The sequence below is a fragment of the Aspergillus luchuensis genome, chromosome 2 (genome assembly GCF_016861625.1).
Source record: "Aspergillus luchuensis IFO 4308 DNA, chromosome 2, nearly complete sequence".
Taxonomy (NCBI): Eukaryota; Fungi; Ascomycota; class Eurotiomycetes; order Eurotiales; family Aspergillaceae; genus Aspergillus; species Aspergillus luchuensis.
This window is the reverse complement of record NC_054850.1, coordinates 3,793,017-3,812,210: the sequence shown is the minus strand read 5'-3', so window position 1 is coordinate 3,812,210 and position 19,194 is coordinate 3,793,017. Positions and strand designations below refer to the sequence as shown.

The 19,194-nt window shown below is 49.4% G+C and overlaps 8 protein-coding genes across 8 annotated transcripts; 5 read left to right on the top strand and 3 right to left on the bottom strand.

The window, feature by feature from the left end:
* Positions 1-17: 17 nt before the first annotated feature.
* Positions 18-2,418, top strand: AKAW2_21245A (uncharacterized protein; the record flags this gene model as incomplete). The annotated part of the gene is made up of 14 exons (XM_041686048.1): positions 18-33; positions 102-344; positions 396-449; positions 504-554; positions 623-765; positions 819-1,074; positions 1,124-1,197; positions 1,244-1,328; positions 1,387-1,438; positions 1,494-1,529; positions 1,576-1,801; positions 1,858-1,985; positions 2,041-2,186; positions 2,231-2,418. 14 exons carry the CDS (start codon positions 18-20, stop codon positions 2,416-2,418), a joined length of 1,698 nt encoding a protein of 565 aa, XP_041540071.1.
* Positions 2,419-2,454: 36 nt separating this feature from the next.
* Positions 2,455-3,781, top strand: AKAW2_21244A (uncharacterized protein; the record flags this gene model as incomplete). Its single annotated transcript, XM_041686047.1, has 5 exons — positions 2,455-2,548; positions 2,594-2,748; positions 2,797-2,928; positions 2,979-3,266; positions 3,380-3,781. The coding sequence occupies 5 exons, from the start codon at positions 2,455-2,457 to the stop codon at positions 3,779-3,781; spliced, it is 1,071 nt and encodes a 356-aa protein (XP_041540070.1).
* Positions 3,782-4,418: 637 nt separating this feature from the next.
* On the bottom strand, positions 4,419-5,297 carry AKAW2_21243S (uncharacterized protein; the record flags this gene model as incomplete). The annotated part of the gene is made up of 1 exon (XM_041686045.1): positions 4,419-5,297. The coding sequence occupies one exon, from the start codon at positions 5,295-5,297 to the stop codon at positions 4,419-4,421; it is 879 nt and encodes a 292-aa protein (XP_041540069.1).
* A 247-nt stretch (positions 5,298-5,544) lies between these two features.
* AKAW2_21242S (uncharacterized protein) lies at positions 5,545-5,983 on the bottom strand (the record flags this gene model as incomplete). The annotated part of the gene is made up of 2 exons (XM_041686044.1): positions 5,545-5,843; positions 5,902-5,983. 2 exons carry the CDS (start codon positions 5,981-5,983, stop codon positions 5,545-5,547), a joined length of 381 nt encoding a protein of 126 aa, XP_041540068.1.
* A 1,761-nt stretch (positions 5,984-7,744) lies between these two features.
* Positions 7,745-10,964, bottom strand: AKAW2_21241S (WD40 repeat domain-containing protein; the record flags this gene model as incomplete). Its single annotated transcript, XM_041686043.1, has 4 exons — positions 7,745-9,155; positions 9,217-10,044; positions 10,104-10,375; positions 10,428-10,964. 4 exons carry the CDS (start codon positions 10,962-10,964, stop codon positions 7,745-7,747), a joined length of 3,048 nt encoding a protein of 1,015 aa, XP_041540067.1.
* Positions 10,965-12,811: 1,847 nt separating this feature from the next.
* Positions 12,812-13,660, top strand: rrg9 (mitochondrial ribosome assembly protein RRG9; the record flags this gene model as incomplete). The annotated part of the gene is made up of 1 exon (XM_041686042.1): positions 12,812-13,660. The coding sequence occupies one exon, from the start codon at positions 12,812-12,814 to the stop codon at positions 13,658-13,660; it is 849 nt and encodes a 282-aa protein (XP_041540066.1).
* A 694-nt stretch (positions 13,661-14,354) lies between these two features.
* Positions 14,355-16,927, top strand: AKAW2_21239A (putative intracellular protein transport protein (Sat1); the record flags this gene model as incomplete). Its single annotated transcript, XM_041686041.1, has 3 exons — positions 14,355-14,886; positions 14,956-15,996; positions 16,050-16,927. 3 exons carry the CDS (start codon positions 14,355-14,357, stop codon positions 16,925-16,927), a joined length of 2,451 nt encoding a protein of 816 aa, XP_041540065.1.
* Positions 16,928-17,818: 891 nt separating this feature from the next.
* Positions 17,819-18,922, top strand: MOB1 (Mob1/phocein family protein; the record flags this gene model as incomplete). Its single annotated transcript, XM_041686040.1, has 4 exons — positions 17,819-18,233; positions 18,303-18,396; positions 18,456-18,589; positions 18,681-18,922. The coding sequence occupies 4 exons, from the start codon at positions 17,819-17,821 to the stop codon at positions 18,920-18,922; spliced, it is 885 nt and encodes a 294-aa protein (XP_041540064.1).
* Between the last annotated feature and the right edge of the window lie 272 nt (positions 18,923-19,194).

Here is a 19,194-nt window from a genome sequence, read left to right as displayed (position 1 = left end):
GCAGTCTAAAAGCAGAAATGGACGTCATTTTAGGTGAAGCACCTCTTCTGCCTGTCGTTTCATGCCTCTTATTGCCTCATCCACTAAGAATGAAGCAACAGACTTCGCAGCTGACCTAACCGGTCGACTCGCTATCGATCAAAAGAAGCGACATCTAGGTTTAGACGTCAAATCTGTGGCTCAACTGGATCAGCAACTGAATGATTTCACTTTACCGATAGCGAGTCCTTCGTCCTCGACTAGGCGCCAGTTTGACCAAGAAGGAACAAGGCTATGGAATACTTGCATACAGCTCATGACTGTCTATAGAGACAGAAAAGAAGAAGTTGCCCTTGTGTGCAAAGGTACTATCATGCCTCTCAGTGACGTATAGTCTTTTACTGATTATGGCATAGTGAAGGCATTCGCTTACGCGATGTTGGATTATGCCGCACCATATCGAGGCAGGGGTAAGTATAACCCACTAACTATTGTATGCGTAAAGGACAGTTAACATCGCCCAGGAAGCAACAGGACTTTAGAGACAGCATTTAGCATAGCATCGACATGCATAGGTAGAATCTACTTCCCATTGCTTTCTTCAATGTCTCCCTGAACACCAATTCTAATATATCTGATATAGAGAATGGTTGTCTCGACCTAAGCCAGAGGATCATTGAAATTGCAGCTGTGCGGTTAGATAAACTTGAGAAGTACGAAAGTGACATTGAGGGCTCAAAGCTTCAACAGTATACCATAGAGTACTACATGCTTCGTGTCTACTTGGTATGGTCTACCCGTCCACAAATTACATCAGGCTGACTGTTAGATCTATGCAGGCATGGCTGCAGGGGAGACTCGACATAGCAGAGCACTTGTTCTCAAAGATACCCGTATCAGACAATGGCAGGGGTCAAGATTGTGTCATGGACATATGCTATAAGATCGGTAGCTGTGCGCTTTCACACAAGCAGTATGATGACTCTGTGAAGTGGTTAGAAAGGGCTTTGAGAGCATGTGAGCTCGTAAGACATATGGACCAGTCGCCGGTCGTGTCAATAAAGGATAAAGAGCTACTGATACTCCATGATTCTGGTAGGTTGCTCCTGATTGATGATCATGGCAAATACCTCATGCAGGACAGTTCGTGCCGGTCTTCGTCTTGATACCAAAGAGTCCAATGGCTTTCTTGCTAAAGCCATGGATGCACTAAAAACTGTGAGCCATGAAGTCCAATAACTATATATTGGCTAATGTCGAACAGCATTACGGTGGGATGTTCCCAGTTCAGGTCATTCAACTCGAGTTACTGGGCAAGGAAGAACTAGATGAAAACGTCTTTTTGCAAGGTCACTGGTTTATATCCTGTGGTTGCCCTCCTTTCTTGACTAACATAAGGGTTGATAGTGCTACGAAGAACCATTGAATCGCCTGAACTCAAAGATTCATACCTCACAATGTAAGTGGGCCAGTATGACCCGTGTACGCTGTCCGCTACTGAATATTGTGAGCAGCATCATGTATTATATACAGAAGCTGCCTGTTACATCGTGAGTGTATCGATCAAATTCGTTTACTCATCTTACAATAAATTAGCCCAGAGGTCCCCATTATGATGCTCAAGCAATTGCTCGAACAGGTTATTCTTCTCCCAGATAACGGAACTTCACTCGAGAAAGTGTTTATAACATTCGTACATGGATTGATGCACTCGAAGAAATGTGCAAATACTAGCCTCGGAATTTTCCAGGAGACAATTGCCAGCTTAAGGAGGCATTATAAACAGCCGTTGAGTGAAGCGGCAACAGAAGCAACACTCATCGTACGTTAGCCCTTATCACAGATCCAGCTACTATAGTAAAGCTCATTGAGACATAGCTCATCTGGAAACATGTCAATGATGCGAGCTCGAATAACGACAAAATAGTAGCAGGCAAATGGTGTCTTTGTTTGTTAGAAGAGCCAATGTTTCGGATGTCTTCTGCAAACAAGGCTAAGCTTTTTAGGTAGCTAGTCCACACCTGATAGATTTATCCCAGAACAATATCTAACACCAAGCAGACAGTTTCTCATGTGTACTTCACATGACCCGAATGCCTCACAAGCGATTGATATATTTAATCGAATGCCCGAAGAATGCAGATCATGTCCGTCAACCTTGTACCTTATGTATACACGAAGCCTGCAGAGCAGCGAGCCTATCGCATGTAAGTAACCTCGGCCGCCTAAATAGACATCTAACACAGAAAAGCAAACATATACCTCGAGTCGCTCCTTGGGGACGCAAAAGCCATTCCTTACCTCTTGTCATGTGTAGTAGAAGCCTTCAAGCTTGGGAAGACTCAGCAGGGTCTGGAGGGTCTTGAGCAACTTCTTAAGTCCGCGAAGTGTCCTGGCGCAGAAGGATACCATGTCGGAAAACTGTTACAGTATGGCTAACAATCTATTATGAGATGCTCGTGCTGACCTCAAAATATGCCTGCTCTTCAACTTCTTTCTACCGAACTCGAGAACTCCAAATGGGAAAATGAAGCATTACTGAACAAGATTCAGACATTGATGAATCAAGGTAAATCTCATGCAAAAGCTTGGCAGCTATTGACTGACTAGCCAGGATTGGTCCTGGCAAGTCGCAGAGCACCGGACAACCGCGTATTTTCCGTTGAAGAGCTTGCATGGTTTGCCAAGGCGAGTTACAGCATTGCTTCCAGCGCATTCAGATCGACCAAAATGGAGCCCGTCATGCATTTACTAGACATCTCTATCAAAGCAAGTATAAGCATTCTGAAGCGAAACGGTTCCTCTAACATAGCATAGTTCGCCGATACGTGTCAACAAACGGATAGAACAGAGCACATTGTTCCATCAGAACATTATCTTCTCTGCGACTCTCTCAAAATAGCCAGAATAGCGATAGAAGCCCGCAAAGAAATTAGCGTCGATGAGAAGGTTCGCTTTCAGCCAGCGCTCTTCTATATAGGGTCTAATGTAGCATCCAGCATAAGCACTACAGCGCTATTCACAGAATTGGTACACACTTTCGAGAGCTGTTCAAGGGCCAAACGGTCGAACACAGCACTAATGCTCAGTACGAAAAATGGCTTTCCCAGCACCGTACTATCCTTGCCCTCGATCTTGAGGCATCTATCTTCTTAGAAAATTGGACCGGTGTCTGCACAATCATCGAGGAAGCTAGCCCAATCTTGGACGAGAGACTCAGCTCAGTATTTCTAGACGGTATTCTGCGCTCTGAAGGTCACCTAAAAGCCAAAGTACAAGCCGTCAAGGTATGCATACACTTATTAGCCCTTAATTCCAGCCATGTCTTCACACCCCCTTTACTACCTTCTACCCAATAATACATGCGCGAGAGCTGACCATCCAACGCAATACATGGCAGACCCTGCTCCGCACCCTGCACGCCTCCCATTCCCCCTATACAAACAAGTCAACCTTCATGAATCAAACCCTTCCCCGCTACATTCGCTGTCTGTTCCAACTCTCCCTCGACGCAGCAGAGTACCAGCTCGCAGAGTCAATTCTTGATCAGTCTCTCATATTAGTTCAAGAAAGACATGCAGAAGCCGGGAACAATGCCAGTCTGTCACTACCGGGGTATCCCGAGGACGAGATACGATGGCTATCAACCGTGGCATTCAATCGAGCGGTGGATTACTACCTCGCTGCAGCGGATGCAGATTGCCGACGATGGGCGGGAAAGGCAATCAACCTTGCTGATATGGCAAAAGATGATGGTGCACTGGGAAGGTTATTACGGGGGAAATTGGAGATGCTGGCTTGATGTGAAGCTTTCCATATTCAATGACATCGTGGGGATGTCGTGGGAGGAAAGGGAAAGGGAGAATATAATGGAGTTTAGTACGGCTCTGAGAGATGAAGATATATAATTTTACTAAGGTGAAACAGCAATGTCATGTGTCAATCAGTTTAACATGCATGTGCTTTCGAGACTTTGATGTATATAAACACACGCGTTTCATCTCAGTGCCAACTCATCCCAAGACCTCGATTATCCTCTACACGATATCTTCCGCAACTGTAAAACTGTCCAGTACCTTCTTAGGGCTGTATTTTTCGTTTTCTATTTTTCAGTAGTATTCAAAGTTGGCGCTAATGCACCTGGATGACGCTTTTTTGACCAATCAGCGGCTATAGTATTTCTCCCTGAGTATAGCCAGATCCACTTCAGTTTACTTAGTATGGATAGTGTAAAACCTCTAGTTACCTCAACCTAATCTTTAACTCCAATGTTCCAAATTGAGCTACTGTATAGATTGCTATTTACATACTACAAGGGTAAAAGAAATCCTATCTCAACCGGTCTATGCTGTTTACTGTAACCAGGCATAACATCAGAATTCAGATTCTCACTTACTATCCTACTATAATCACCGACAACAGAAAAAACCAACACACACCTAAAAATCAAACCTCTCCCCCACAAGCCCCTCACTCACACTCCAAAGCCTCTCCGCAATCCGCCTATCAGTCGCAAACGCAACAAAACCCTCATCATCAACCTTACAATCAGCCAAATAAACCCCCTTAACCTGTCCATCCCCACTATCTACATCCACCACCTTCAAACGCGGATCCACCGCCGCCAGAACCGTCGTATTAGCCCCCAACTCCCTTGACTTCTGCGTAGGATCCATCCCCAGATCCTTCACCCTCTGCAGGGCAGCCTCAACATCGCTAGGTGTCGCATATCGACCAATCCCCGTGTCGACGGCGCCGGGGTGTACGGCGAACGCTGCGATGTTGTACTTAGCAAGTAGTTCCTGGTTGAGGGATATCGCGTGCAGGATATTGGCGGTCTTGGACTGCCCGTAGGAGAAGAAGCCGTAGTATGCCTCGTCTGCGTGAGAGTTGCCGGTGAGGTATTCTGTTATCTGGAGGTCGGGACGCTCGGACTCGGGTAGTTCTTTGGGGAGTTTAATGAGGGAGAGGTCGGTGAAGCGGACGGGGGAGAATTTGTGGCCGAAGGAGCTGAGGTTAATGATTCTTGTTGGAGGGGCAAGACTAGAGTCGGAGGCTTTGGTGGTGGTGGTGGTGGTGGTGGTGGTGGTGGTGGTAGAAGCGGCCTTGATCAGCTTAGGTAGGATAAGGTTGGTAAAGAGGAAGTGGCCGATGCGGTTCGTTGCAAAGGTCGTCTCGAGTCCGTCCTCGGTGAGGGTTCGGGTGGGAATGGACATGACGCCTGCATTGTTGATCAGGATGTCGATCGTCGGGATGGAGGTGTTGGCCAGGAGTTGGGATGCTGCGGCGCGGACGGATTTCTGGGAGGATAAGTCCATGATTAGGGCGTGGTAGGTGGTGGCTGGGTAGGTTGATTCGAGGTGGGTGATGGCCGCTTGGACTTTCTCGGTGGATCGTCCTGAGATGATCAGGTTTGTTGGCAATTGGGAGGTGAAGGCTTCGGCGGTTGCGAGTCCCAAGCTGCCTGGGGAGACGCCGGTGATGAGGATGGTCTTGCCCTGCACGGCTTCTGGGAAGGAAGCCGTGATCAAGTAAGGACAACAATTAGCACCAAGCATCATATTATCATTTACGGGCTTTCATACCATCTGGTCCCTTCATCGACCCAGTCCCCGGGCTCAAAAAGAACAGATTCAATCGATCCTCTTTCTTCTTGATATCCATGCAAACCTCATCGACCTCCCGAAGAAGAGACACATCGGATTTGATAAACTCAGCCTGCGAGTCTGGTTTGATTTGCCGCAATTCCTCGATAATCCGGCTTGCTCTTGCCTGGTCGCGCCCAATCAAATAGGCACGGGAGGCGGTTGTATTGCGGATGAATGCGCGTGCTGTCGATTCGCCTATCCCGCTTGTTCCGCCGACTACATGAAAAGTCAGTTTTGACTTTGTATATGTCCAAGAACGAAACTCGAGACTCACCAAATACCGCAACCAGATCGGACCCATACAGACGAGGGATAGCGCCGTTATTATCCCGTACTGCTGTAATAGACACCATCATTTGGTTTTATTTTCTTGTCTTTTCAGTTCAAGTTTGAAGTAAAAAGCCATTAGGACAAGCGGTTTCTTGGGGGGTGGGGGTATATACCTATCCATTATACTCCGTAGACGGGAAATAACCCCAAAATGGAGTGGGCCTTGCAAAAAAGTGAGGTAGAAGAGGATGTATATCACGTTAATCTGATTGGTTGAAAAAGCGTCAGCCAGATGCCTTGGCGCAGAAGATGGGGCCGTCGGTGGCACAGCCTGGACTGTAGGGGTTCGGAAATAAGAATCGTAAAGATTCCAATTTACTATGAGACTAGTAAATACTATTCAGGTTATCTCGAGATCCTATAAACGATTTCATTATTATGGAATATTTTAGTATTTCGTTAGGGTCCTAAAGAGGAAGAAATAGTATTATAAGTATATAAATGCAGAACCTGGTTGAACGAAGGGAAAAGTAAGTACAACTCTACAGTACTACAGTAACAAGATGTCCGAACTAAGGGCTAGCCTTACATAAGTTCAAATCATAACTATAACAGGACCTGTGATTCTCACGGGCTCTACATTATAGTAGGGTAATCCAAGAAAGGAGGCGACTGCATAACCGTGGACTGCATAACCCCCCGCCCTACTCTTTCATTGAGAATAAATTCGGGGTTTATCGTACAGAAAGATAATGTTGTATATAATACTGCAGAGACTGTTGCATGTCATAGTTCTCTTGTGTACTTATCTGAGAAGCGACTACAGCTCTTAAAGGTATCAAGCTACGGTGCTACTGTAGTGGAATTTCCTTCAATACTAGTAGTAGCTACCATCTCCTTACTGCTCGGAAGATGCAACTAGACAGTACTATTGTCATTATCGGTAATCCTGCTCACTGTACGGTAGACATCAGTAGTAGAAGATGATAGATTGGGAACTATTTCTCTATTCGGATCTTCTATCTATAATAGTGCTATTGTTTGGAATGAGGCGACTGGGAGTTTTGCCAGGGCTGGCGGTGAATGTCAGCAAATTATCTCAAGGGCACTGCAGAGCCATATCAATATTGACATTGGATAAAAGTTCAACACGGCATATAAATAAGAGTCAGAAGAGTACAGTCTTCTGTCGCAGAGAGCGACAATGTTTGGGTATCATTTAGAAGGTAGGTAAAGATCCGAACGATGAATAAGGATTCGGGGTAGATAAGAAAGAAAGGCAGATAAAAAGACTTGAAAATGAACAGATACAGTAAAGAGCAGGAACCTTTGAGAGGGCAATGGTGCAATGGCGGTTCAAGAGAACACCTCGCGTGGTGAGACACTGAACGTTCAGTGAGGACAGACTGGGTCAGCTTGCAAGCGAAGGCTCGGAGAAAGAATTGGAAATCATGCGCCCCAAACTCCTTGAACTTCCCGCGCCCCGAATATCATGCAAGAGGATGGAAGCAGAATATCCAACACCCGCAATGCGCAAATGAGATGAAATCATACCCAAGCAGACCCCTCGCATGATAACAAATGATGTCTATAAGGATAGCACTGGATTCCCTAGATGTTACGAAGAAGGCAGGGCATATAAAAAAGAAAGGAAGTCGAAGAAAGAAAAGAACGAAGGTCGAGAAGATATAAATGCGTGAACGAAGGCAGGCGTCAGTGGACCCGCCATTTTTAGCTCACCCTATCCGGATGAAGCGTCAGGCCTGATGAGGCCTTCAACACCTCTTTCGAGCGTACAACCGATGACAGTATCTGGCAGGGTGTATATATGAATCTCTTGGAGCGCATCATGCAAGGGCTTTTTCATTCTCCTTTCCGCTGCTTTCAGTCTCAGTCTCCGCGCTCTCACTGCTGTTACTTCGAAGATTTAGAGCCCGTAGAGTTAGGTTCAGCTCTCTCTCGAGCTCCTTCTGGGCATGAATATTTCCCACTGATCCATTGAGCTTCTTCCTGTAAGCTTTCAATGTACGACACACTTGTTCTGTGGACGTGTTGAGGCTTCCAAAATCGCTTTTCCCGGAAAGTCTGGCTCGAGCACGAATATCAAGAGAGGAACGGCGGGATTCGCCTCGACTACTGCCAGCCTTCCTTGCGCTTGCAGTCTTTGAAGTATGCAAAGAGGGAGATGTAGGGTGTGACTTGTCTCGGCAAGCGCTAGAGGTGGGGGAGCGACGATTCGATGTCGCCGAGGGTGTAGTGGGCGGTGGTGTATTCCCGTGCTTTGCGGGAGACAGCGAGAACTTGGAAAGTTTCCGTAAGAAAGTCGGAGAATGGCCGCGAGCAGGAGTTGGGGTGACAGCAATGTTTTCCTGTCGTTGGAGCCCGGCAAGCTCAGTTTTAGACAAAACCTTGCGTAGAGGGGGTTTAGCAAGTGTCAATTCCTTCACAGGAGCATCATCGTCTTTATGTAGGACTGGCAAGGGCTCCGATGATGATTGGGGAAGCACAGATACTCCCCAGATCATAACAAGCCCATCAAGACCGGAGCTGATGAGTATCCGGTCGTCTGACTGGGTGGAGTCATTGGAGTGATTTGCAAGTAGGCAAGCATCGCTCATGCCTTCTGTGTGCCCAAATTCAGCTGAGAGAAGCACGCCACGTTCCAAGTCGTATACACGTATCGACTTGTCTGTGGTTGAGACACCGAAGAGTAGCTTTGAGAAACTCTGCTTTGAGATATCAGAAGTCACGGTCAAAGAGTTCATGACAACTGTATCGTTTCCATCTGAATCTATAGCTCGGAAGGACATGATCTGACGACCGGTAGTGAGGTCATATTGTTGAATGCATCGATCAGCAGTAGATACGACAAGGACATCCGTGTCTGTAGAAAGAGTCATGGACACTGGGGATGCCTTCATCGTGATCACCCTGGTGATCAAGTAAGCAACAATCGGCGTGCCATTGACCTCACGGCTAACACGGTCTCTAATGAGAATGGTACGATCGGCAGATGACGAAAGGAGCTTCTCTCCGTTGTCAAGGAAGAGGAGCTGGTTTACGGCCCCAACGTGGTCATCCATAGTTTGGATTAACTCAAATTTGTTATTGCTTCTCTCGAATAGCTGGACCATGCGGTCACGTCCACAGCTGGCGATCAAGCACGTATCCGGTGTTGTATGCAGAGCAATGTCAGTGATTTCTCCTCCATGGGCTCGGACCTCGTGTAATGGCTCCCATGAGGAGCCTAGCAGCATCCTGTGTTGCTCTAGTCAGCAAAAACGATGATCTTGATCCCTAACAGACAACGGCAACGTACCTTAGGACACCGAATTTATCACCCGAGACAAACAGGTCAATCTCATCCGTAGCTCGTACTACTTTCAACTCATTGGAAATGTCCTCATCACAGCCAGGGGGATGTTCCAGAACGATTGCACGCGAATCCTTGCACTTCCCTCGGGAGTCCCAGAACTTCACGCTGCCCTTGCGAGACCATGTGAAGAAAGTAGCTTCATACTGGTTCGGAGTTTTGAGTCCACGTATCCCAAGCACCGCATCTCTGTGAGCGGAGACCATGGTCTGAGGGGTTCTCTGGTCGACTTCGTCGCCCAATTCGTCGCCAGAATGTATCTCGATAGCATTAGTCGAGTCCACCGCTACCACACGAGACCCCAGAGAACCGATGCAGATTATTGCAGGGCCCTTGAGCGCCTGCTCTGCTGATGACCTGCCAGAAAGTGTGGGAGACAGGGGAGCGGCCGATGAGCGTATCTTTTCGAAACTGAAAGATTGAATTTGTCCGCCCCTTCCGCCAACCCAAACACAAGAGCGGTGCCAGTCGACCGCCAAGGAAGTTATGCCAAAATCCAGGTATTGAACGACGGATAATTTCTGGGACCCCTCACTATCATCCACCAAGCATAAAGCCCCCGTATCGGTGCCTACGACTGACTCCCGATCGGAAAAGCTTGCTACGCTAGAGAAGGTGCTTTCGGCCAGCGAACCCAGTAAACAATTTCGTCCCGAAAATGCTTTGGGAATCTGACTCGGGGAGCTGCTAGGGACCTCCACAGTAAGGCGAGACCGAGGGGAGCCAGGCCTTGCATCTGGAAGTCTCCAAACTTTCACATGTCGGACTCCCACACTAAAACACGAGTTAGTTGATATCCCACTCAACATATAGCATACACCGCTAGGACGTACGTGATTAATGTCTGACCCATCCAACACATGTCACGGACATGGGAAGTGCACTTGTTGGTTGAGTGAAGTTTTGCCGAACCAGTCTTCGGGTTGATGGTCCATACGAAAAGAAATCCATCATTCACATCACCGAGCGTCGCTAGATACTGTGAATCTGGACTGAAGGCCAGGCCCCGCACACCAAATGTATGCTCCGTAAGGATCGAAAGTGGAATTTCCGAAGATGTGTCTTTCGCAGTTGAGAAGATCATGATTCGGGGGCTATAACCAGTCTAGCGGAAGTCAGTGCATTGTTGACGGCGGCACAAGGTTTACTTGGCTTACTTCTCCTACTGCGAGGAACTCCCCATTAGGGCTGATTGCAGTACACGTAACCGCCTTAACTCTCTCGCGGGAAGACCAGCCACGGGGACTACCGGGATCAGCCGTATCATGGCATGGAAAGCCATTGTAAGCATTGCTGTGGGCGGTCGATCTCAGGCTTGAAGAGAATTTTGCTCGACTGTCAGGCGTTGTAGGCGGCGTGGATTGGTGGTAGAACGATGTAACTGGATTCACACTGGCTGCCGAGGGCCGTGCCCTGAAAAAGCGTTGATTTACACAGTCCTTGTCATCCAATTCGACCAGTACCGCCACTGAGCCTGCACAGAGGGCGAAAGACCTGCTTTGCTCATGACTCGAGAATCCATGGGGGGTGGTTGTGGTTGTTCCGAGTACTGTCCGCAGGGACAAGGCTGTCTGATGAGACGGTGCTTTGTGTATGGAAGAGCGCGTTGGTGGTCTCAGGATTGGAGAATTCGAAGGAGTGATGCGAAGCGATGAAGCGGGCCTGCTCTTTGCGCCCAACGAGTTGGTCGTCATTGCGTCGGCTTCATTCACGAGGGATTACGATCTTTCAGTCGACAGGATTTCGAACGCATTGGTGGGCTGGGGGCTTGTATGTCTTTTTTATGCCTGCTTCCGACAGAAAATACTGTATGGCTCTCAACGGCCCTGGTTTCGGGGAAAGAGCCGCAGGTCAAGCGAGGAAGGAGAAAGTGTGGAATATCGAGGAGCCTTGCTTATGAGCGACGGAACTTTTCGGTCGGGAGGGACGAGGAATTCGGTGTCGACAGCAAAGTCCTTTTTCGTTCTCCGTATATGATTTTTCTTTTTCTTCTTGTGCGTGGATGGCGGCGAAGAGGCTGGTGTGAAGACAGAATGAAAAGGCGGCGGAGATCGGGGAGAAGGACGAAAGGACCGGCGAAGGAGGGGGGGCAGGAATCAAAATAAAAACAATGGCTCTAAATGAATGACTAGGTCAGATGGTCAAGAGAAAGGAGCGAGGGAGAGAAGAGAATGTAGGGAAGGGATGATTGAGGCCTTGACGAAGCAAAAGGCAGAATGTGGGCGAGGTGAGCTAGATAAACACAGAGCTCCCAGCTTGACCACCATCAGCACCACCACAACCATAACATTCCACGGGCGGAGAGCCGAAAAATGATGGACGAACCCTTGGCGCTGGGCTGCTTCTAGTCGTGTTTAGCTTCGGGAAAGCTAAATTCGGGGGCACTTGAAAGATCCCGTCGAGCTGATCCAAGATCCTAGACGATCATCCCTGATCCGGTGGGGAGAAGAAGCGAGAGATGCTGCCAGTCACGGCTGTGGGATAAGAAGGTGAGATGGTGGTTACTCCCACCACCACACCAACGTCTTCCCACTTTGTGTATGTGTCTCCTCCCATCATGTCTTGCCCAGTGATCGGGCCAACCTCCCAGCGAGATTGGGAATGAAAGTTGAGAGGCTTGATCGACCTCCTCACAGGGCATCAAGTGGCCCCGGCTCGGTGGGGATCTGCTAATCCTTCTGGGTTCTTTTGACTTGTCGCGAGTAATCATCGTCCATGACACAGCCAATTCATCCTTCTTCCCACTGCCATGCGTGGACTGTTATCAGTTGGTAGTGGAAAGAAGAAGAAAATATTATCTGAAATATAGTCAACAAATAGCCAATTTGTACTAACAACTGTCAAGGCGAGGATGAAATTCAGGTTACAATCCGGTCCGTAACCTTTTGGCACTAACGAAAGTTGTACTTGTTACATGCTGTATGGCACGCCGACTAGTGCGGCACAAGGGGACAAAGAGCTGGAGATTAAGGCAGACAACCGGCTTGGGTAGCCTTGGCTTTTAGGCCAATCGTGATTAAGCGGGATATTACGGTGTATGCCTTCAATTTGCACCAATTAGCCCCTTACCCGGGTAAAGAATGGAATCGAATTATTAGAGACATCTAGACATTTAGATCTTGGATATTTGTCCAGTCTCTCAACAGCCATCCTCGTGCGTACAATTAATATTAATAGATGGGTGGAGCGTTATATCGTATCGGGCCAACTTCGATATGGCTTCCAAATGGGTAGAGCGACTAATCTCCGCTCTGCAACTGTTCATGCTCTTCAGTGTGATAGTTATTACTTATTAGGGCAACTGACTGGTCTTTCCAGGCTTGCTTCTCTCCACCGCTCCTTCTACTTTGACAGGTCTGCTTCCTCTCTGGGGCTTCAATACTGGGTCACATGATCTATATGCCTCAGGCTCTAATTGTTCTAGGCCTCTTCCAGAAGTCTCTCTGCAGTTGCAAGTCAAGTCTCTTAGTGTCCGGGAGAATTTCCCCAGCTTCCATCTCTCTCTTTCTTTCAAGGAACTTTGTTCTGTTAAGCCTTTACTATGGCAGGTGTCTGCGCTTCATCCCTCAGACTCTCCCTCCCAAACGTCTTGCGAAATGCTCTCCGTTCAGAAATCGCCTCGGACCTCCATCAGGGTCCCGCATCTCGGAGAATCCTCTGCATAGCGCCTCTTTCTCATAGCAGATGCAAAACACAACGACGGAACTTCAGCGCCTCTATCAAACCTCAGCTTCGCCAATCCGCGCCATATCTATCAGCACATGACTCCTCCTCTGCCGCCTCAGCTCCTAATACCGCGCCGCTGGAAAATTCAGAAAATAAACCATCTGCCTCGACCGAAGCAAATGCATCGCCAGAAGTGGATGGATCCAAAACCAGCCATGTGGACTCCATAACTGAGACACCTACCTCCGATAGATTCACCGATAAGAAGCCTACCAAATCGTCTCGATCGAAGAAACGTTCACGCCTTGAAGAACCTCCTTCCAATACCATGGCCCAGAAGAAACCGGAGAAATGGCAGATTCATAAACAAGCCCTGAAAGAGAAATTTAAAGAGGGATGGAACCCTCCAAAGAAGCTTTCTCCCGATGCGCTGGAGGGTATTCGGCACCTTCACGCGGTCGCACCGGAAAAGTTTACTACACCGGTTCTTGCAGAAGAATTCAAGGTCTCACCAGAGGCTATTCGGCGGATATTGAAGAGCAAATGGAGGCCTTCTGAGACCGAAATCGAAGACCGGCGGAAGAGATGGGAGAAGCGACATGATCGAATTTGGGGCCATTTATCGGAACTCGGCCTACGACCAAGTACGAAGCGCACCCGAGATCTGACAGACGCAAAGCAACTGCTCTATGGCAATAACCAGAAGAAAGGGGGAAAGGCTTAAGTAATGATGGACGGGCCTGTACTGGCAGTCACCATGTATATTATCACGTGTACTATACGAGCTACCTATCTTGTTTATATCAAATAGCATAGAAGAGGCGTTGTGGATTGAATTTGTGGAGAAATTGCTTCTTTTCTTTGTTCTCCGAAAGCTTTCTCAAGTCCTCCGATCCGAGGTTGTATGGCCAGGAGTGCCGTCATTTGTAACATACAGTTTCACAAAAGTGAAAGTGATTTGCGGGGATAAAGAGATCCCCCAGCCGGAACTAGACAATGGGTATAGATCAACTTTGCTTTTCTCCGGACTGGAAGAAGATCCTAACCGGGAGTCCGACAGCATATCTATCATATGTCGAGGGGCACAGCTTCTCTACGTGGTTCGTCATGGGATTGCAATTCCCTCCCGTCGGCCGTAGTGCACCACCAACCACCACCAGCGCGTCCTCACCCCGACAAGAACGTTATGGCACCCGCTCTGTGTCCTTCCTCCCTCCACATCCTCCAACGATTATGGCTTACACGATTTAATGGTATGCCCTAGCTGGCGTTGATTACCCTTTCTCTCAGTGTATCATATTTGCCAATCTTTCTTCAAGCCCTCGTTCTGGTGGCGGCTGGTACCCGCCATCTACCCCGGACCTTCGTGATTCTTGTCTGCGGTCACCCGCCCACATGGTGGCCTTGCGATCGTCGCCATGCCCTCAGACATCCAGGTTTTCGTGAAATGGAAGGATCAAACGATATTCGCCGGGGAAGATGTGGAATGTATCATTACCTTCAAGAACGTTGCGGAGACGAACGGAGAACCCCGGAACGGGGGGCAGTCCTCGCATCAGAGACATCCATCGCGAGCTACCAGCTCACATTCGGAGTCACTGTTTTCGCTCAGATCACCTCAGAAATTCTTCTTCAGTCCACACCGCCGCTCATACTCTAGCGTATCCAAGAAGAGCCCGTCGCATCGCCCGTCCTCATCAGTGAGCTCACCGTTGATCGGTTCTCACAGCTTTCCGCCCCCGTCCACCCCTCGCAGCGGTCCACCTGCTGGTGGAAAGCACAAACGCTCAGTATCTATTCTTTCTATCGATAGCGAAACAACTGGAGAGCCGACTCCCAGAACATCTTCACAGTTCAGTCGATCGAGGCCGGTTAGGGGCCATGGGCGCGCTGCGAGTCTACAGGTTCTTCCGAGGAGGAATGAGTTCTATGAGGAATCGTTTGCAAAAGGTACCTTCAATGAATAGCGCGATCGGGGATTGATCGATCATCAGGCTGACTACAGTCAATTGCTAGCAGGACGCAACACGTACCGTGGCTTTCCACCCCCGGAGTCCCCGGTCACTTCGTCTCCTGGAAACCCACGAATAGACATCGATGATGTAGGAGGACCTACTTCCCAGCCCTCATTCGAGACACCTCGTACACCTGCGCGTCGGCCTCAATTGCCACCTATCGAGTTCAAGTTTCCACCTTCGCCAGGGACTGATACACAATCTCGCCCTACTCTATCACCTCTCGCAACACCCTTCGAAGAGGGTCCTGGACAAACAAAGCCCAATGGAAGGGAATCGGCCACATTAGCTGCCCCGGGCCATTTGCCTCAACTCACCAGGATCATGTCGACCTCCAGCCTCACCGGTAGTCATAGAAGCAGCAACGAGTATAACTCTGTCAGCGACAATTCTTCAGAAACTCTGCAATCCGAGTACACCAACTACTCAATGGCGATGCCGCGCCAGAATATCCCTCGTCACGCGCGACACATGTCGAGTATTGAGTCTCCGGGAGTAATGCCCAAGAGCCAGACTCTACTCATGGGCTATGCCCAGATCAGTGCATCTTTCACTGTTGACGGTTCACTGATTCATCAGTCACATTTCGAGGAAGTAAAGCGAAAAGGTGTTGTCGGTGGTGCAGGGTCTGCGCCGGGTATGAACAGCGGGAAACCGGCTATGAACAGCGATAAGAATCGCAAAGGCGGCGGTTTCTGGGGCGCCTTCAAATGGAATGCAATCGAAGAGTCTCTGAGCGGTTTACTCTCCAATAATGATTTGGATGGCCTACGAGATATGCGAGGAGTTTCGTCTTCGAAGTCCATACCATTGCTGTCTACTACCCAGTCCCTTCTCTTCGTGGACCTACGACTGGCACCGGGAGAAGAGCAGTCTTACTCCTTTGCGTTTACCCTGCCATCGGGTCTTCCAGCCAGCCATAAGGGGAAAGCTATCAAGATCTCTTACAACCTCGTCATTGGTACACAGCGGCCGAGTGGCCATCATGAACCCCAACGGGTCAACCGTATCAGCATACCCTTCCGTGTGTTCAGCGGCGTCAATGGTGAGCTTGTCGTGGTTCCTTTGGTAGCGAACTGTCACTAATCTCTTCAATAGGCCATGGCGAGATAATGGGTCACGACCTGATGAGCCCGTATGTACTCCTTCGCGACGAGGCGCGAGTGCAGAAGGTTGGCCCTACCCCGCCGCCGGCAGCCAAGCCCAAAAGCATCAGTGGGCCGACGTGGACGTCAGCCCCAGACTTCTTGTCGTATGTGGATGACATCCTGGAGCAGAGTGCACGCCAGAATTCGCTGCAACCGCCCGAAGCAACGCCCGAGAAGCGCGCAAGTCGAGACACATCTACGGGGCACCTCACTTGCAAGGACGCTATTGATCTTGCCATTCTGCGAAGCAACCAGGCGCTTGGTTCCTCGCGCAGTCCTAACCGGTTTGAGATTGCCCGAGACGGGCGCCGAATTGCTGTCGTGGTACTCAACCGTCCGGCGCACAGGCTAGGCGAAACCATCATCGCCACCGTCAACTTTGCAGACGCGGCACTTCCCTGCTACGCCCTGCGGGCGACGTTAGAAAGTTCAGAGAGAGTTGCAGGACATCTAGCCGTGCGATCAAACGCCAGCATCCGCCGTGCGACTCGAAAGATCCATGCCTCCTATTTCGAAAATACCCTGTATGCAACGCGCGTTGTTTTCAGTCCGGCGGTTCCGGTATCGGCGACGCCGACCGTCATAACCACGGGGGTTAATCATGAGTGGGAATTACGGTTCGAGTTTGTCACTAGCAGTATCCACGATGGTTCAGCTCCTTCGGGAGCGCGGCTGCTCGAAACCGTATCGGAAGACGATCGCGGGCGCATCATGTCCGCGTTAGAGAACTTGGGCTGCGAATCGTTCGAAATTGCCATCCCTATCACGATTTACGGAGAGACAGTCCGGGAGCGATTGCCCGAGGAGAATGAAGGATACTCTATATGACTCATGTCTGGGATAGCTTGGCGCATTCATTAACAAGCCAAATCTATTTGTTCCATCAGTCAGTCGTCTTCTGAATAGTTCACCGACCCGGCGGAGGGTTTTGTTTTGCTATGACGGCGAATACGACGGCCACAGCAGACTTGAAGACTCCTAGGTACCATCTAATATATTTTTTTTTTTTTTTTTTCACAATTCCAACAATTTGTGCCATCAAGTGGCAGCCTACCTACGTAATAAAATTGAAGAACCTCAATATCCACTACAACCTTGACGATGTAATAAAGGGCCGGTTTCCTTGCGGCTGGCTGATGTCGCCGGGGCAACGGACGGGGCGATTGCCACCCTGGACGCTGCAGCACCCATGGATCCGGTCCTTGGGGGAGGTTCCGCTTGTGGGATCGTGGAGAAGGCAGGCCGGAAATGCGATCGATATAGATCGCCCTTCATCGCCCCTCCTTTGCATTCGTGTGTGTGTTCCGTGTGCCTTGTTTTCATTTCCTGAGGTTGTTGTCGCGCCTCTCTGTACTTGGTCAGAGCGGCTCCATCGCTGATACTCTCCAACTTTCGCCTCCTACTACCCTCTTGTCCCTCCACTCATTCCGCCGGCCGGTCTATTGCTCCCCCCTCATCGGCGCGTGCTACTATTCAAATATCCCTAAAGAGGTAAGACATTAAGGCATGGAGAATCGCTTTTTCCCAGATTTTCTCACTGTTGAGCCCGTAAACGTGACTGACAGGCGCTGACTTGGTTGGCATCGGCATGCAGGCGCATTCTTCCAACGGAACTCTACACAACACCTCGTTTCGACCACGAACACCGGAAAAGCGCCCGTGGCTTTGTATTTGACTGAAGGGAGGAACCAAAAGGAAAGAAAAGAAATTCGCAAGGAGATGGCATCCTTCATCACAACCATGTCTGTCCCCATCCTTTCTGTTACTGCTTCGTCCGATGTTGGACAGCCTGCCCCGCCATCCTCATCTTCTCCCCAACCTTCGCTCCCCTCCTCTCCGTCCATCATCTCCCCTTCAGTTTGCTATGGCACCGTCCAAACTTTCCCTGGTCCCTTCTCTGAGCCCCCCTCATATCTATCCCCGGCAGTACGCGCCCTGAAATATGATCCCGCTGGACTGACACCTCCCAGCAACGCTCGGACCCGAGCTCCCTTCAAGCCGCGGTCGGCAGCCAAGGGCACCACTAGCTATCAACTGAGACAGTTCGCAGAAGCAACCCTGGGAAGTGGAAGCTTGCGGAAGGCCGTGAAGCTTCCAGAAGGCGAGGATTTAAACGAGTGGCTTGCAGTTAATGGTAAATATACTCTGGAGGCTTGCAGCAACTGTATCATCAAAGCTAACGGTTTGGTCCAACGTGCAACAGTGGTCGACTTCTACAACCAAATCAACTTGCTCTATGGCGCGATCACAGAATTCTGTTCTCCGCAATCATGTCCGGAAATGAAGGCAACTGATGAGTATGGAGCTATCCCCGATACCTGGTCATGGCAATGCAGAGCTGACGATGGATGTCCAGATTCGAATATCTCTGGCAAGATTCGGAAAATTACAAGCGACCGACGAAGATGTCGGCCCCAGAATATATCGAACATCTGATGAGTTGGGTACAAAGCAGTATCGACAACGAACAGATTTTCCCCAGCAGGCTTGGTAAGTCACACCTTGAGAGAGTGCCTTGAGAGCAGACTACGCAAACTACGAGTGCAGTGAGCAGGCGCTAATACAGCTTTCTACCTCACAGGTGTCCCCTTCCCCAAGGTGTTCCCGAGCCTCGTGCGCCAGATCTTTAAGCGGATGTATCGCGTGTATGCGCACATTTACTGCCACCACTACCCGGTTGTGGTCCATCTTGGACTGGAGCCTCATCTAAATACCAGCTTCAAGCATTACGTGCTCTTCATTGACGAGCACCGTCTGGCCAGCGGCAAGGATTTCTGGGGTCCGTTGGGAGATCTTGTGGATAGCATGCTGCGCAGTGACTAGAGATCAGATCGGTCGAATGGCTAGACGACCATGAAGATAAGAGGTTGAGAGGATGGCGTTTCGGGTGTTGGCATTCGGGAGGGCGCATTTCACTCGTAGAGGGCAGTCTGGCGTTACATAGCGTGTGCGACTGTATTTTGCATTTTGAGAACGAATAAAGGAATGAAGACTGGAGAATTGTTCCCATATATAGCACCGCAATCACGATAAGATCTTCAAGGATCAAGTCACTCGCAGTAGTGGATAGCCGAAAACCCGGCGTGTGCGGGATC